This window comes from Lutjanus erythropterus, chromosome 21 (assembly GCF_056507025.1).
Source record: "Lutjanus erythropterus isolate fLutEry1 chromosome 21, fLutEry1.hap2, whole genome shotgun sequence".
Taxonomy (NCBI): domain Eukaryota; kingdom Metazoa; phylum Chordata; class Actinopteri; order Lutjaniformes; family Lutjanidae; genus Lutjanus; species Lutjanus erythropterus.
In genome coordinates, this window is record NC_139337.1 from 32,526,178 (window position 1) to 32,545,417 (window position 19,240).

At 44.1% G+C, this 19,240-nt stretch overlaps 1 protein-coding gene across 1 annotated transcript; it reads left to right on the forward strand.

Annotated features, from left to right (window-relative positions):
- The first annotated feature begins 238 nt into the window (after positions 1 to 238).
- LOC146307938 (uncharacterized) lies at positions 239 to 17,543 on the forward strand. The gene is made up of 14 exons (XM_084710427.1): positions 239 to 1,527; positions 5,054 to 5,302; positions 7,397 to 7,476; positions 7,959 to 8,508; positions 9,046 to 9,225; positions 9,366 to 9,388; positions 10,242 to 10,331; positions 10,419 to 10,528; positions 10,619 to 10,769; positions 12,685 to 12,856; positions 13,784 to 13,898; positions 13,982 to 14,145; positions 16,009 to 16,859; positions 16,903 to 17,543. The coding sequence occupies exons 2-14, from the start codon at positions 5,055 to 5,057 to the stop codon at positions 17,541 to 17,543; spliced, it is 3,375 nt and encodes a 1,124-aa protein (XP_084566553.1). The 5' UTR covers positions 239 to 1,527; position 5,054.
- The last annotated feature ends 1,697 nt before the right edge of the window (positions 17,544 to 19,240 follow it).

The following is a 19,240-nucleotide window of genomic DNA, read 5'->3' on the forward strand; positions in this document are numbered from 1 at the left end:
GTTTTTGCTAATGTTTAAAAGTACACTGTAAAAACGTCTCGAACTCATAGGAGTTTAAACACAAACTAAACAAAGTTGTCCCGACCTATAATCTTTAGTTGAGATAATTTACTTTTCTTCTTTGGATAAACTTGAATCTTTGAAATGTGGGACTTTCTTTTGTGCAGCATCTTAGCTACGCAGACCGAACACTGATATTAGCTGCACAGAACAACTGCTAATGTTGCTAATGTAAGTGACAAAACAACGAACAATCACAATCACTTGGACTCTGAATTAGACTTTCAAAGGGCGACACTACAGCTGCAGTGTTGTTGTCACTTTATCTTTGACACATCATGGTCATTTTATGATTTATTACAGTAAATATATTACAGATTTCTCCTTTCATATAACTCGTGTTTATTTCTTGTGTTAAAGTTGGACATGTTAATATGAGACTGTGGGGACTGACTCAGTGTTGGGACCAGCCTCAAGTGGACATTCGAGGAACTGCAGTTTTTGTCACTTAAACACTGGCTTCATTTTTCAGGTCAAGAAGTTCTTCTGATGGGCAGAGTTAGTCTTCAGGGATCTTTTTATTTTAATCACACTATCATTTTTTTCCCTGCTAAATGGAACCAAGGGCTTTCTGGCAGAAAGCATTGAAGAAAGCATTTAAGTGAATTTTTGAAGACACCTCACAAAAGTGGGGCCCCTGCCATAACATAATGTTACTTGGGGCCCTTGATGCATCTAAAAATGAACCAGATATCAGTCACAGCACAGACTTTTTCTACATGAGTACTGCTGTACTTTTAACACTGATTTTCACAACATGGAGCTTCTGTATGATTTACAGTAATGATTTTATATTTTATCTTATTTACTGCACTTATGTTTTAAAATAAAAGTCATAAGAAGAATAACGTGGTGTATGTCAATGTGCTGGTTGTTAATCATTTATAATTATTAATAATAATGAATTTAGGGCACGTGCAGCAGCAGTCCGGCTCCTCGCGGTTCCAGTCCGGGTCTTCAGGTCTGATGACAGAGACCGCTTCACCAGAGCAGCCCTCCAGGAGATCCCTCCGCGGGGTCAGACACACTTTTTACCCAACACAAACAAACGAAGCCGGCGTAACGCACACACACAAACACCGACTCGTTTTAAACCCTCTCTCCCGGTGAGTGTCACCTTGACCCGGGAGGAAACAGACCGCTGTGCCCGATAAACGCCTCTGCTCCGGTGCAGGAGTTCATGTTTTCTGGGACCTACTTCTCCTGCTGGCGCTGACAGTCAGGCGGTGCTTCGGTCGCTCCCAAACATGGCCTCCATGACGGAGCGACCGCTTCAACTTTAATTTTTCGCCAATTTTCAGAGCAAAAGCGACTGTTTTTGGTTCCCCGCTCAGCGGGAATGTTCGGCGGGAGAGAGTCATCATGGCCGCCGTGTGAAGCAGAGCAGATCTGTGGCTGTTGGATTTAAACTCATCGCTTTAAGTTGGCTGCAAAGCTGGAGAGGAAAAAGAGAACCGCATCAGATCAGTAAGCAGCTTCTTCACCTCTCTGTCCACACCTGTGCACGTGTGCTGCTCGGTTATTCGGCTGCCTCGCGCTTTAACTTGACGCCGGTCGGTCACGGTTTCCGTGGGATGGCGGAGAAGCGTGCGGGGCGGCTCGTTTCCACTGCGCGCTAACAGCTAGCCTGTTAGCCAGCTAATGCTAATGCTAACAGAGAAGTGATCAGTCAACTGGGCGGTCCGAGGAGGCTAACGGCTAACGGCTAGCTGCTGTGTTTGTACAGTTCAGGTTGATATGAGACAGTGAGTAAAGGGTTAAAGTGTGTTTACACGAGTCACTTAAAGGTTCATAACACACACACACACACACACGGTCAACACTTCATCATATTGTAATCACAGTGTGACTGATAAACTATCGATCTATCAGTTCCGTCCTGGTAGACCTATGTTAAAGGAACAGTTCACCCCAAAATACACATAGACTACATGTAGTGGTATTTATTCAGTGCTGCTGTTTTGGGTGTCCTGGGTGTAATTGCTTTTTTCGTGTAATTGCCCCCCCCCCCCCCCCCAATCAGTAGTCAATCTATAACCATGAGGTCATGATACTAACATTTGAACTTTGATGTCAAGTTTAATATCATGATATGTGATATTGAAACAATACTGAATATCTGAAAGATCAGAAACAGAATGTCGATAAGAGACACATGAGACTAGAGCTGCAATGATTGATTGAATAATCGAATATCAATTGAATTGTTTTTTAATGCATATAATTAACTAGTGTTCAGCCTGTTAGCTTGATGCTAACACATAATGGGAATGCCCTTCTATTAGAAATTAGCATCAGGATTGCAGTAATATTATTTGAACAACCAGATCAGTTTTGCTTCATATGTTAAACATAAAATGAGATGCGTGCTCAGACTTTGATCTGCAGAAACAAATGAACAGCTGCTGATTTCACATCATGAACTCGATCTGTTCCTCTGCAGCTTCAACTCAGAACAGCTACAACAACCTGAAAGGGTCAAAACTCAAAATACACCACCTGGAAGAGACATAGCATGTCAGGAGAGGGTAGCACATTGATTTATATTTTATTTATTGATCACTACTCGATGAGCAGGAACAACTAAAGTTTATTTTAAAAATGTTGAAATGCCTACTTGTATATGTGGCACAGATGATGCTGCTGAAGTTAAAGTCAGAGTTGTTCTTTTATTTTAAAACCATGATTGTTTGATTCTCTCACTTATTCATCTTCAAGGTCTGTAGAGAAAAATGCCAAAGTATTTGCTCATACTCTGTCAAATATAATATAATTACAACCGTTCTGATATTTGATTCAATTAAAATAAAACAATGATAATAAACCAAACCTACACACCACTTTTCAAAGCAAGGTTAGAGTCCTTCAGAGAATTAAAACATTTCACTTACACTTACAATAATGTAAGTATCATATAAGTTAATATGTTTGTAATGGTGGTTTTAATTTTATCTGTTTTTTTGGTAATGATGATCTTAGTTCAGGTAAATCAAAAAGTCCACTGAGTTGCTGTTGGCTGGACAAAGTGAGACAGTAGATGTCATGTTGGACTTTTTCTCTATGCACATCATCATCTTCATCATCGTCGTCATCGTCACACTGAGGCTCAGACAAAGTCAGTCTGACATGAGATATTGACCTGGTATTTGAATGTCAGCAGGTTTGTTCTCACCACCTCCACTAACTGGTTTCCTGCAGCTGTTTAACATCTGTACGTCACCTGACAGCAGCTCTGACCCTGCAGACATTTTATACAAATATCAGAGTCTTTTAATGTGGATTATTTGCTCTGAGACTTATATTTACCTTAATATTGATTAAATATGTATCTGACACTGAAATAACAACTGTAATCTGGTTTGACTCGGCACATCAGCATGAAGACAAGTTTAGCTCGAGTCGAGTGCCTGTAAAACAACGAATAAATACTTTATTTCCTATAAATTCTCCACAGTAAAAGTCCACCAATGAATAAATGAAGAAATAAAGCTTTTATTATGAAGCAGCACAACCAGGAAATGTTTCCGTCAGCAGTAACTGAGCAGCTGAAAGTGAACATGAAACAGGAAAATAAAGCAGAAACATCAACGCAGGAGAGAAACTAAACTTTTTTTCTTTTCTTTTTTATAAATCCACTTTTCTTTTTCATTTTGTTGTTAAGTTGTTTTTTGATACTTTGGACATCGGCACTTTCGAGCCGAGGCAGAGAGCGTCTCTGACAGCTGACGTGGAGTTTTTACAGAGCATCAGGTCAAAGTAGAGGAACAGGTGATGCTCAGAGCTGCTCTTTGACCAGCACCCCTTTTTGACCGAGGTGGTTCCAGAACCTGATCCTGAACCAGTTCTTTATGAGGAAATATCTGTCATGAAAGATGGAATGGAGGGTGTGGAGAATCGTGACGCCCCTGATCAAAAGGGAGGAAACAATATATCACATATCACAATATCATGATAAACAGATGTCTCAGCTCTGTACCAGACTGTGCTGATATTTACCAAGATATTACGTGGTTAGTTATTTTATTATTTTTATTTTATTTCATAAAAGGACTACAGCTGACTGCTGTGTTCTTGTTGTTTTACAGTTATACAGACATCAAATATTCAGTGATGAAGAGAATATTTTATGTCAGTTATCTGCACATGTTCAGGTCATGGCTGTTACTTTTATTGGATTTTATTAAAAAAGGAAACAGAAGCTCTTTAAAAGGAAAAAATCATTTTATACAAACTGCTGCAAATATCATATTTATTATTGATATTTGCAGCAGTTTGTATTAAAAAAAATTACATAAGATGAAAAATGATGTAAGATGAAAAAACAACATAATTAGACAGAAGGAGACGAGACAAAGTCAAAAATTGCTCATGAGGACAACAAACAACAAAAAGGTAAAGGAGTAGGAGCAAAGAAACATTTAAGAAACTGAAATCAGAGAATTTAGACTTTTTATCTTAAAAATATGACTCAAAGGGATTATCAGATTAGTTTGTGATTAATTTGATTATTGATCAATAATGTATAAATGGTAGCAGCTGCTCTCTCTCTGTCTGTCTTTTGTCTCTGACAGTGAGTTGACACACAGTGTCCACAGAGTCCCCCGTCCTTTCACTTCCCCACAGTGCTGTCTTCTTCTCATCACTCACTCGTCTCATTTCATTTATCTGTTCTCCTCTTAGAACCTCCTGAGATCTTCTTTAAATACAAACAGAACATTTCATGTCCTCAGTGTTTCAGTCAGCTGGGATTGACAACAATGTTGATTACTGATATTTTTCAAGGTTTCATATCAAATTGAGAAATTCCAGCATCATATTGTGAACTTTGTATGTTGGTGTTTTCGCTGTTGTTACGTGTCAGAAAACATAATATTGTGAATCATCCCGATGTTTTCATCTGTGTTTCTGACAGGTGAAGAAACATTCATGTTCTCCTCTGGTGGACCAAACCTGAACCCTCCTCCTCTCTCTCTCTCTGTTTGATTTTACCCAGAATGCCATCTGAGGCTCAGTCTCAGGAGCCCCGGGACAGAGGACCGGCTCCTCCTGTCACTCGGGCCGGACGCAGCGCTCAGCTGGCCAAAGCCGCTGCTACTAGCCCTGCCCCTGAGAGGCGGCCTCGTGGACGACCTCGGAAAGATGGGAGCAGTGGCCGCTCTGCGCCTCCCGCCCCTCCTGCTCCTCCTCTACCACCTCCTGCTCCTCCTCCTCCTCCTCCACCACCTCCCAAATCACGGAAGAAGTAAGTGTGACTGTGGATCATGAAGCTCTGTGATGTTTCAGTGTGAGACAGACTCGTCCTCACGGCTCCTTCAGGCAGGTCTGAGGACACAAAACCAGACAGAGACACTCAGCTGACTGTTTTTCTCTAATGCTTTTAGTCTCTTCTTAAAGGGACAGTTCATAAGTTCATAAGACAGTAACTAAGTATTTGTACTAAGTTACTTCTCACCCCTGTCCTGCTCACAACAAGCTGTGTGGGTTATCTTCAGTAACCAGCTCGTGATTTCTGTAAACAGATGTTTCTATTGAGTTTTTCAAATGTATTTTTGTCTTATTGAGCTCCACACACTGACTGACATCTGGCTCCATTATACTGAAGAGAACTCAGACGTCTCTATGGCTGAAATATGTAGTAGTAGATTTTTGGGTGAACTGTCCCTTTAGAAGAGAATAAAGTGAGTGAGTTCTGAGGCCTGGACTGAAACAGCTGGTTCACACAAATATGAATGAGGCTGAAAACATTTCATGGACCTCTGTGGGTCTGTGGACCCCTGTTTGAGAACCACAGCTGTAGATTTTATGTGAATCTGTGGAGTCGAGATGTCGTCACGTTCTGTTGTGTGTCTGTGTCAGAGCTGGAAGGTCTGTGTGTGTGTGTGTGTGTGTGTGTGTGTGTGTGTGTGTTGTGGTGAGCGAGATCTGTTGGAGAGGAAGTGGTTGAATTGCATGCTGGGTAATGAGCAGCAAGCAGGAGGTGTGTGCTGGAATGGGGTCTGTTCCAGCGTTTACCTCCTGCTACACACACACACACACACACACACACACAGACACAGACACACACACACACACACACACACACACACACACACACAGGAGTGTCTATCACTCACTCACTCACTCACTCACTCACTCACTCACTCACTCACTCTCAGTTTTAGGTTGGTTTTACCTGCACACCTGATCAAAGTTCAGCTGAAGGTGTTTCCTGACCACCACACAGACCATGAGTGATCCATGCATTATGCAGTGTGTGTGTGTGTGTGTGTGTGTGTGTGTGTGTGCGTGCGTGTGTCTGTCTGTGTCTGTGTGTGTGTGTGTGTCTGTCTGTCTGTCTGTCTGTCTGTGTGTGTGTGTGTCTGTGTGTGTGTGTGTGTGTCTCTGTGTGTGTCTGTGTGTCTGTGATAAGTCCTGGCTGCGTCTTCGGAGACGTTTCCCTGTCAGTGTCTCTGTGCAGAAGTTTTCTGACACAGGCAGAAGTTTGTTAACCAGAGCTGCAACTATTAATCAATGAATCGATTATTAATCAATTGGTAAATTATTTGCAAACTATTTTAACTATTTTTATTGGTTTGAGTTTTTAAGTGTGAATTTTTTCTGGTTTCTTAATTAATAGTAATAGTAAAAATGATCAGATTAATAGATTGATAGAGGATGAAAGTAATTGTCATAGGAAAGACTCGTTCCATAATTCTTTGTCTTGTTACGTCACGTCTTGTCTTATGTCATTTTTTGTCTTCTGTCTTATTACATTGCTTTTTTTGTCTTGTTACGTCGTTTTTTGTGGTTGTTGTTGTTACATTGTATTTTCATTGTTACGTCTCACTACATCTTTTATAGCGTTTCTTATCTTGTTATGTAATTTTTCCTCTTTTACAGCACACTTGAAAAATCGGTCCAAACGTGGAGCACACTGATGTTTGTGATTTTATAAATCACATTTTTTAAATCGGAATACTTTTGTGTGTAAACACTTCCTGTCTGTGTTGTTTTTTTGAAGGTGAATCCTACACACAGTTTAGTGAGGCTTGTGCTCAGAGAGGTGCTGTATCAGCAGCAGGTGTCTGATGATTGGTTGTTTGATTAATTGATCGATCCAGACTGAACCCAGGATGGTGGAAACAAGCTCACCTGTGTCTGTTGACTGAATTTATTTTATTCCTCCTCGCTGTGTCTTCATGTTTTGTGAAGCTCGGTGACGTTCTGTTGAATAAAGTGACTCGCTCACTGAGCCGAGTTCAATCTGCCGTATCCTCACAGCCGTGCTTGTCGGGTTCATACTCTGTCTCATCTGTTCACCTGACCATGTGCGTCTTTGCTCCGTGTGCGTGTGCAGGGGGCGGAGTCGAGGCCGAGCTCAGGTAGAGGATGAGGAGAGCATGGATGCCACAGAGAAGAAAACCCCTCAGAAGACAGGTATGTATGACGAAGAGTGAGTTTTAACAGGTGGTTTACTGATTTCAGTTTAGTTTTTATTGGCGTCAGGGTTATTTTATTTAGTTAATTGCATGTTTAATTAATCTGGGTGATATTTGTATCGTGACACCTGATCTGTCACATGGACCCCCAGAGTCAAACAAACTAAAGACCTTTACTGTCTATTTTTATTTTATTTTAATGTGTTTTGATTTGTTTTCTTAGCATGTTGTTAGCTATCCACTGGCAATCCCAACATGCCTTGGGTTGAGTCTGTCAACCAATCAGAGGCTGTGTTCCTCACTTGTGTGTCGATCCATAGATGTATTAATAGATCAATGCACCGATGTCAAACACATTACAGAACGTGAGAACGTGACATTATAGTTTCAGCTTAAATTTGTTCTGACGACTCATTTCCTGTGTGTGTGTGTGTGTGTGTGTGTGTGTGTGTGTGTGTGTGTGTGTGTGTGTGCGCGCAGAGCTGAAGGAGGTGAAGGAGAAGACAACAGGACGCCGTCGGTCCACCTCCAGGAGAAAATCCAACGCTGATCCCGAGCCTGACCCTGACCCCGAGCCCAGCCAGGACCGTCTCAGTCCGGACCCTGACCCCCCAGTACCAGAGTCCAGCCCAGAACTGCCTCCCAGTGCCGAGGAGGAGGAGGAGGAGGAGGACAGAAACAGTCCTGCTCCTGCTGCCCCACCCCCAGCCTCCAGTCCCAGTCCCCTGCCCCTCTCCCCAGTCCACAGACCGGCTCCTGATCCGCTGGAGGAGGACCTGCAGCCCAGCCCGAGCCACAGCCCCACCCCCATGGAGTTGGACTGCTATCCTGGCACGGTTTCCATGGAGACAGAAGGGGGTGGGGCCAGTCCCATGGAGCAGAGTCCCGCCCTAAGTCCCTGCTCCAGTCCTCCGGTATCCCCCTGCCCTCGCCTGGAAGACGAGGACTCGCTGTCCCCTCTGTTTCAGCGGTGTCTGTCAGAGGACTCTGGGGGCTCGCCCACGCCGAGCCTGGGACACACCAAAAAACGGTGAGATGTCTTTAACTAAATGCGTAGGTTCCACTGGATGCATGAGGACAAAGACACTGAAGAACTGGGTTTGGGTTAGTTAGTTAGGGTTCCACTCATAGAAATAAAGGGGCTAACTAGAACCTTTTATAAAGGTTCCACTTGGAAGTCTTATAGACGGATCAAACTACATGCAAACATAAAGGATTATAGTTAGAACCATCTGTGAAAGGTCTCACCCAGAACCCATAATGTGAGGTTCTCAAGGAGAGCCCTCATCAGAAGAACCTGCCCAGGGTTTCTCCCAAAAACCTTTTCATATTCCAAGTGTTTTATCTAGAACTTCCCCTGGGGGATCTACTTGGAACCATTTTATATGCCAAGAGTTTTATCTAGAACCCACTCGGGGAGCTCTACTGAGAACCCTTTCTCTGTCTGTCCCTCTGTCTGTCCCTCTGTCTGTCCCTGTGTCCCTCTGTCTGTCCCTCTGTCTGTCCCTGTGTCCCTCTGTCTGTCCCTCTGTCTGTCCCTGTGTCCCTCTGTCCGTCCCTCTTGCAGGCTGAAGCAGTGTGCCTTCTGTTACCGTGGTGATGAGCCTCCTCTCGGCCAGGGCCGCCTGGTGGTGTTCGGCCCAACGCCTGGCTACATCCCGCTCCACATCCTCAACCGCCGCGCCTCTTCTGACCGAGACAACGACTGCCACGACCACTGCTACCGTGGTGACCAGGCCCCACCCACGTGAGTGGCCGCACTTCCTGTTTACCTCTTACCAAAATAAGAGCCAAACCACTGGTTTACATTTACATTAGAATTCCCATGATAGATTGAATGTAGACCTTTGTTTTATTTTGTGTGTGTGTGTGTGTGTGTGTGTGTAGGTGCAGCAGTCCAGAAGAGAGTGGTGAGTACTCTCTATTCATACTAACTCATCATTTAACGTAACAGAAACAGGAACTTTTTATTTCTCTTCTGTGGCAGCAAACACAACACACACAGTAACTCCTTTATTCCACTGACGTGCTTCACGTCTGCAGGGTAGTTTAGATCCATCCTCCAGGCAGCTTCGTGCCCCACCAGCAGCTTTTCAGCAGTGGAGTGTTTTGCCTGCCTGATTATGTTGACTTGCCCAGATTTTGTTGATTTGGTCATTTTCCTTTCTATTTTGGTAGTCTTTTATTTTGAAAATTGACTTGATTCTCTCTGCTGTGTCTGACTTCCTGCCTGCTCGAGTCATCTTCTGTCAAAAACAGACGTGTGTGTGTGTGTGTGTGTGTGTCTGTGTGTGTGTCTGTGTCTGTGTCTGTGTCTGTGTCTGTGTGTGTGTGTGTGTGTGTGTGTGTGTGTGTGGAGCAGAGCAGTGAGCCACACTGCTGTTTGAGTCACAAGTATCGTCAAGAGTGGCTGCATTCAAAGCTCCACTGGCTGCAGTAGATGCTGAAAATTGGACTGTTCTTTCGTCTGTTTGGTCCAAATTTAGTCCCAAAATAGACATTTGTGACATTTGTCTTTTCATCTTTCACTTTAAAAGGAAATCAGATGTTTCTTAGGCGAATGGAAAACCCCTTTCTCAATGTCTTTATAAACAAATATTGCTGGGTGGGTTGATTCAGAATCAATAAAAGTATTGATTTGTGTGTTGAGGTTCTCTGTGCTGACTGAGTCACACCTGGTTTCAATAATAATGATGATCGCGTTCTCATACTGTCTGATCAATGTGATCGATCGCTGACTGAACGTGTCTCCTGGTGTTTCAGAGGACGAGTCTTCCTCAGAGTTTGTCGAGCAGCTCGGACCCATCGGCCTTCCACACGACATCAACGTCCAATCACTGTTCGACCCCACAGGTAACCCCGCCCTCACCTGCTGACCTGGCTCTGTCAGTGTCAGTCCATCCTCCCTGCTCAACCCTGTGTGTGTGTTTGTGTGTGCAGGTCAGTGCTGCGCTCACCTGCAGTGTGCAGCCTGGTCAGAGGGGGTGTGTCGCGGCGAGGGCCAATCACTGCTCTACGTGGACAAAGCCATTGACTCAGGAAGCACGCAGGTCGGTTTGTGTAGCGTCTGATCACGCGTCCAGGAGGAATACAGCTGTACACGGTCTCACTTAGCCCCGCCCCCTCTCTCACCTCTCCAGGTGTGTGCGTTCTGCCGTCGGCTTGGAGCATCGCTGCGTTGCCGGGAGACAAGTTGTGGGCGGAGCTACCACTTCCCCTGTGCCGCTGCCGCCGGAGCTCACCAGGACTGGAGCCAGAGACACACACTGTGTACAAGACACACACACGCAGGTATACACACTGCGTTTCCTTCCGTGGGGGAGGATTACTTTTTACTTTCATCTGAGTACATTTTTATACATCTACTTAATTTTAATATTAAATTATATTAATATGTTATCTGTATCATATTCTAACACCATTTCAACCAATAAGAACCTAGTACCAGGGTACAGTCGGTTCAACTTGAGACGCCTCTGGTTTCCTAGCAACGCTAACTTCAAGCACTTCCAGTGGTGGAAAGGGTACCAAAAATTTGTATTCAAGTACAAGTGCTGTTACATTACTAAAATATTACTCAACTGTAGTGAAAGTATGAAGTATAAATACTTCAGTGAAACTACAAAGTATTCTTCTCAAAACCTATTTGGGTTATTAGTTACTCTTTAATCGTTGATGTGTAAGACATTATTATTATTATCAGTATTCAATCAGAGCAGTTTCTGTTTCTCCAAATCTTCAGCCTGAATCTTTCCCAGCATCCTCTCTGTTCTGTGGTCACAAAGTTTTGGGGTTGCAGATTTTGTGCATTGTCTTTAATATTTGTCCGATGGTTGGAAATGATGACAATTGATTAATCATAAATGATTTATAAGATCAAAAACACGTTTCTGTTTTTTATGTTCTGTTTTTTCTTTTTTCTCATTCCTTCGTTAACAACAAATGGCTCCACCAGGTGAAACACTGATGAGGTGCAATAACTGATGTTTCTAGACTAAATATCCATGAATACAGTTTTAACTGGTTAAATTATCAATGCTGATTAATGATTAATCATACATTTTCCAAATCTGTGCTGCTGCAGTGTTTTTAGTTTTTTGTCTGTGTGTCCTGGTTTTCATTGGCCTGTTTGTGATCAGATGCAAAAATGCAGGAGAAAGATTTTGATATTAATTCAGTACTAAGTTGATTACAGCTAAAGCATCGACTTGAAAATCTGCTCATAAAATTACAAGTATCCTAAAAACTACTTAATTACAGTAACTTGAGTATTTGTAGTTTCTTCCACCCCTGAACAAAAGGAAAGAAAGGAAGAAAAAGAAACACTGCAACTTCTAACTACTTTTTAAATTCTAACTCTGACTACTGCCAGCTAACTGAACCCATTAGATTAGATTTTATTAAATATATTTAATGTATCAGACAAAAGTAAAGTATCTGAGAACTTCCTTAAACAACGCAGGTGGCAGGATCTGGTGAGTAACCAAATATGATGTAACACCGGCCTGCAGGCGCGTCCATCTTCAAAACACGTCGCAGAAAATTCTCCAAACGAACGGTATTTGGATAAACTGACCACATATGAGGAATCTCATGGTTACTATTTTGCCTGAAATAAACATAAAAACTTGACGTATTAGCAGCTTCTAGCCTAGCTCAAAATCCCAACCCCAGCCTCTGATGTAGCAGCTCTTCCTTTTGGCCAAACAAACAGTTGGTGCCACTCTGGAGCCAGTTTTCAGAGCAGAGAGCCGGTCCTTTGGCCGTCAAAACACAAAGAACTGGTTCTAAATTAGGCTCTGGCTCTGAACCAACCATGGAGCCACCTCGATGAAAAAGGGTGTGAGTAGTGTGGTCGGGACTGAGGCGTTTATGGTGACCTTAAACCTGACTTACGAAAAAGTTAGGACAATACTGGGCCGATCAGTCAGGCTCTATTATCCGTTTCCATGTACGCAGGTTTGAGAGCAAACAGATGAAACATGAACAGTATGTTATGTATGTCTTCATACTTGACATGTATTAAATAAACTGATCTCACGTTGAACATGTGTCATTCTGCGAAACCAAAACTGCACTCGTCTGGGTCAGGATCAGTTTTTAGGAGGTCTGTTAATCTCCACCCACCACTGAACTACTGTTCACCCACCAGCAGAGGGTGAAACGGACATGAACTTGACACCTGTTTGTCTCTTCCTGTCTACAGCGTCCTCGCGGTGTGTGTTGTGTTTGGGTAGCGGGGATGTCAGCGGTATGTTGATGTGTTGTTGCTGTGGTAACTGTTACCATGGCGGCTGCCTGGACCCCCCTCTGGACCCCTCCCCCCTGTGCCGGGCTGGCTGGCAGTGTCCTCAGTGTCGAGTGTGTCAGAGCTGCAGGTAACATGTCTATACACACACACACACACACACACACACACACACACACACACACACACACACACACAAACACAAACACACACACTTGATTATTGATTAATTAGTCTTCATAAAGACGTTTGTAGACTTTTCAAAGAATGTTTCCAACAGCAGACAGACACAGTTAGAGCAGGTGATTATAATGTCAGGGATAATGAACAGTGAGTTCAGCTATGTTCTCAGGGTTCTAAGTTCCCTTGCACAGAGCTCTAATAAATGTCAGTGACAAACCTGGTGTTCTTTTCAATACCTGAGACAAAATGCAGTGGAAATTCCAAAAAAATTGTAAAAGATAAAACACTTAGTCGGTTTATTGAGACGCCCATGTATGACATTTGTGCATATTTAATAAAACCTCTGATGGACACAGTTAAAATTGAAAGATGTTGATTTTTACTAATCTTGTCAAAAATACCCGCAGTTGAAGAAACACCCTAATATGCACTATACACTTCCTGTATCTGTTTCAAATTAAAAACCCTCTAACATTTCAGTTCATAAAAGCCTTAAATTTCTGAACAAGGCTTTTATTTTGAAACAGCAGCAGCATTTTGTGGAGAACTTCAACACCTCCACTCTAATTCAGGCGCTCTATGTTCCATTGGGGAATGGAGCAGCAGAGTCACCAGTGGCACCAGTCAGTGTTACTGGTCCAGTTTAGCCTGATATCAAACTGACCTATAATACTGATTTGCTATAAGTAAGTAGTTCAGGCATCATCCAATCAGATGTGGATTTAATTGTTTACTTCTGATAAGTGGCCACATTCAGAGGTGATATGATTTAATTATGGCTGAATGGAGAATAAAGAGATTTGGACAATCTGACGAACATGTGGTTTTCATCTGTGTGTGCATGTGTGTGTGTGTGCGTGCTTGCTCGCATTAGGTTACGAGGGGATGACGGCGTGTTGCTGGTGTGTGAACGCTGTGATAAAGCCTACCACACTCAGTGTCTCACACCCCCTCTGGATCACACGCCGAGCACCGGCTGGAGGTGCAGGGTGAGATAAACACACACGTACATCGTCTTACATATGAGTATATGTTGTGTGTGTATGTGTGTTAAAACCTCTCTCCCTTCCAGAACTGCAGAATCTGCCGCCACTGTGGTGTGAGGTCATTAGGCCAGTGGGCCAATCACCCGTTTCTGTGTGAGTCATGTGACCCTGCCCTGCCCTGCCCTCTCTGTGACCAGTCCCCAGACCTCCAAATACAACAGGACTATTTGACTTGTGTCTCCTGCTACAGGTGCGCGCACACACACACGCACACTCTAGTGTTTATCTTGCAAAGTTCACACTTCCTGTAGCTACTTCACATTAAAAGCCCCCTGGCTGAAGATACCCGATGCGGCTTTAATTGTGAAGGAGGCAGGGTTGAAGTTACTGGCAGCAGCAGTTTTGTTCATTTCTTAAAAGAATAATTAGTACTTAATTAGTAATTACTTAATTAGTAGGGCTGACTCCTTACAGTCGACTAAACTGTTCGTCTGTGAAGATTCTGAGTCGGCCAAGTTTTCATTCATCCATTATTCACTGAAAAAAAAAAAACTCCTCCAACTCTATTTGAGAGCTGCTTCTTGCTGTCAGGCCCGGGACGAAAATATCTGGAGTGTTTCAACAATCACTATTAAGCACTATTGAGGCCTGTACACACCAACAGTGATGCAAAATTTTAGTGTGTACTTGTCGAGTCACATCAAGCATGATGCGATTTTGCAAATAAATTGTTAAAAGATCAGGATTTTGCAGGCCTTTTGATTGTTGCGGCCTAAAATGGCTGATTTCACAGCAGCTTGCATTTTTTTAAATGAAATTGTGGGACAAAGGTCTTTTCTTTGTATAACTGATTAAAAATCAAAGGCAACTAGTTCCAGAAAGAATAACTTCACTCTGTTCTGAGTGCTTTAAGTAACTGTAAAAACTCTCAGATCTGCTTTATTTGTAGATTTAGAAGTGCACCTGGAGGATACGCCACAAAAAAGCTGGAACTTGGGCGAAACAGCACAACATTATAAACTAAAAGTGCACAGAGCGTTGATAAATGTCAAAAACAATGACAAGTGTGTTCTTTTCCGTACCTGTGACAAAATTAAATAATATAAATGCAAAAAAAACTATTGAAACAAAGCATACAAGAAAAAAGGTGCATCTGGTGTGAAAAGGAAGGAGGCCAGTTTGATGACTGGGAACACAGTACCAAGGTGATTAACAGCAGCTCTCTCATGCTTGTTGGTAACTATATTTTGTCTATCATGTTCATAGATCTGCAGGTGTTTGTTTTTGTTAAGTTGGAAGTTATTTATTCCTGTGTTTTGAACAAGACTTGTGATGTTATACTGTGATGAAATAAACAGAATGCTCAGTTTCCTTGCCGGTTGTTCTGACACATTCAGAATCATTACCACTTTTGCTAGTTGCATTTAACGGACGGCTCCCTTTGTGCCCCAAAAATATAGATTTAAATATTTAATGTCAGAAACATCTGACAATTAGTCCACTAATGACTTGAACTAACACAAGAACTTGGCAACTAGGACTAGCAGCCTGAAAAAATGTGCTGATGCAAGCTGCAGTTCTTGCATCACTTATGTGCAGAGTTGGTGCACATTAATGATGGGAGATATCACAGATGAATATCGTCTGTGAGGATTCTCAGTAATCCAGGTCATGGTATTCGTAGAAAAGGTTGTCATAGGCAACTGGCCTTGGTAGACTTCTTGAAGACGTTTCACCTCTCATCCAAGAGGCTTCTTCAGTTCTGACTGACTAGTTGGGAGTTGTAGGTGTTTAACCTCTGTGGGGTCATTAACTATTAGCATCACCTGAGTGAAGGTGTGAATGAGTCATTAAAGTCACTTGTGAGTCGTTGACCCACCCTGCCATCGTGTGAGTCATAAGAGTCACATGAGTGTAGGTATGTGTTCAGTTGCCTGGGGAGTGATCTTAAAATCTAGAACTCTACAAGTCCAGTTGCCTACGACAACCTTTTCTACAGACTGTTGCATGTCCTGGCTTTTGAAACATGTCAAGACACCACTGCTGTGTGGTGTCTGCTGGCCAAACTTTCTTTGAGAGTGATTATAACTCTAATTTTTGTGTTTTGTTATAGGTGTGTCCATACCAAGTGTATTGACCAGGCTGGGAAGGGCAGGGTAGGGTCTGAAGATTACATCTGTTCTACCTGCAGACCTCAGGAGGAGGAGCCAGTCCCACACACTTCAGTCCACCACAGTCCTACCCCAGATTCATCACTCAGTCCCACACAGGCACCAACCTTAAGCATTACACAGTCACCAATTCCAGGTCAAACAGAGGCTCTACCCATCAGTTATATTGCTCATAGCCCAGTCCAGGTCATCTTTTCAGAGCCACCGCAGAGTCCTACCAAGACGCTCTGTACACCATTGCAGAAAAGTCTTAAGCCATCGCAGCCTGATCCAACAGACTTCCAACGTGGTCCAGCGGCATCCCACCCTGATCCAGCAGAGCTCCATTATATTTCTGCACCATCCCACCCTGATCCAGCAGAGCTCCAACATACTTTTGCACCATCTCACCTTGAACCCACAGAGCTCCAACCTAGTCCTGCACCTTCTCACCCTGATCAAACAGAGATCCAAGAAAGTCCTGCGCTATCTCACCCTGAACCCACAGAGCTCCAACATAGTCCTGCGCCGTCTCACCTTGATCCAGCAGAGCTCCAGCATAGTCCAGCAGCATCCCACCCTGATCCAGTAGATCTCCATCATAGTTCTGGGCCATCTTGCCCTGATCCGACAGAGCCTCAAAATAGTCCAGTGCCATCTCACCATGAACCCACAGAGCTTCAACATAGTCCTGCACCGACTCCCCCTGAACCCACAGAGCTCCAACATAGTCCTGCGTTATCTCACCTTGAACCCACAGAGCTTCAACATAGTCCTGCGTTATCTCACCTTGAACCCACAGAGCTTCATCATAGTCCTGCGTTATCTCACCTTGAACCCACAGAGCTCCAACATAGTCCTGCACCAACTCCCCCTGAACCCACAGAGCTTCAACATAGTCCTGCGTCATCTCACCCTGAACCCACAGAGCTCCAACATAGTCCTGCGTCATCTCACCCTGAACCCACAGAGCTCCAACATAGTCCTGCGTTATCTCACCCTGAACCCACAGAGCTCCAACATTGTCCTGCGCCATCTCACCCTGAATCCACAGAGCTCCAACATTGTCCTGTACTGTTGTACCCTGATCCAACAGAGCTCCAATGTAGTCCTGTACCATCTCACCCTGATCCAACAGAGCTCCAACATTGTCCTGCGCCATCTCACCCTGAACCCACAGAGCTCCAACATAGTCCTGCACCATCTCACCCTGATCCAACAGAGCTCCAACATAGTCCTGCACCATCTCACCCTGATCCAACAGAGCTCCAACATAGTCCTGCACCATCTCACCATGAATCTACAGAGCTCCAACATAGTCCTGTGCCATCTCACCCTGATCCAACAGAGCTCCAACATAGTCCTGCACAGTTTTGCACTGATTCAACAGAGCTCCAACAGAGTCCTGCACCAGCACACCCTGAATTCCCAGAGCTCCAACAGAGTCCTGCACCAGAGCTCCAACATAGTCATGCACAGTCTTGCCCTGATACAGTAGAGCTCCAACATAGTCCAGTGCAATCTCACCATGAACCCACAGAGCTCCAACATTGTCCTGCAGTCTGTCAATCAAATATAAAAGAGCTGCAGCAAGGCACACCGTCATCTAACTTTCAACCAACAGAGCTTGAAAATAGCCCTTCGCCATCTCAACTTAATACTGCAGCGCTCCCACAGAGTCCTGTGCAATCTCACTCTGATCCTGTTGAGCTCCAGAAAAGTCCATTGCCATCTCACCTTGATCCCACAGAGCTCCCACAAAGTCCTTTGCAGTCTCACCCCAATCCAACACAGCTTCAAGAAAGCCCTGCATCACTTAATCCTGAACCTACAGAACACCAGGAAAGCCACACCCCACCTCATCTTAGTTCAGCAGAGTTTCCAGAAAGCCCTGCTCAGTCTCTCTCTGGTCCAACAGAGCTCCAATACAGTCCTTTGCCATATGCAGGCAGTCCTGCTGAGCTGCAACAGAGTGCTACTGGTGTGACTTCTCAGCCTTGTCCTCCCCAGCGCAGTCGCACCTCTTCTGTCTGTAGCCAAAATTCCACAGAGGATCAGCTTATGGCCACTGAGTCTCAGAGTCTGAGGCAGGGTAGTACCATGTCTTGTAGCCATGAACATCCTACCCAGGTCCAGCTACGGCCTGCAGAACTTCAGCAAAGCCCTCCACCTCACAGTCCTGTGCAGGACCACCCTACCCAGACACAACTTGATACAGCATTTAGTACTAACATCATCACACAGCCTCAGCACAGTCCCCCACAAAGACAGCATAGTTCTTCACCACACAGTCCTGCACAAGTTGGCACATTACATTCACAGAGTCCCACTTTGGATTCTAAACCTACACTGGACCAGGAGAGACCTGGATCAAGCAGCCCTGGTCAACTGCGATGTGAGGCTGCTCAGGACATTTCTACACTGGACCAGGACCTCTCACCAGACTTCTGTAGGTCTACCCAGATAGCAAGAAGACATGCCTCAGTGAGGGCTATTTCAGCTCCATGTAGCCCATCACCGGCCCCACTCAGACCCACGCAGTGTAGTCTGTCACAACCTGCAAGCCCAGCACAGGCCTACATGTCACAGCCTGTTAGGTCTTCACTGCTTAGCTTACTTTCTTCTCAGCATGCTGCACAGTCAAGAGTCACAAAGGAATGCACCCAAACAGGTATCACAGAGCTGAAGTCCTTGGAGCATAGTCCTATGCAGAGTCCTAAGCTTGATGACCAAACACTGGAAAGAAGCCCTGCCCCTCTCAGCCCCACCTCTAACCTGGCCACAATGTCCCCTGATAGCCATGGCACAGATGATGTTGGTCCTGTTAAGAGCAGTGCATTTAGCCCAGCCCATTCTAGTCCCCATCACATCCCTCCAGTGCCCACACCAGAAAGCCTTGTTCACAGTAGCACTTCAAAGGAACACAGATGCCTAACTTGCTCACCTTGTGCTGATGAAACAGATGAAATTCTTCTTCCAGCTAGCCACATTCATCACAGTCCTTCTTGTGACAGCCCATTACACTGCACAGAAGCTATACAAGTTAAAGCCAATACCACACATATCCAAAATAATTCAGCTAGCTCTAGCCCCAAACATGCAAGTGAAATGCCTACTAGCCCTGCCAGCTCTCGTATTAGCCCATTGTCAAAGTTGACTAGTCCTGTCCATGCCAGATACTCTGCACAACCTGTT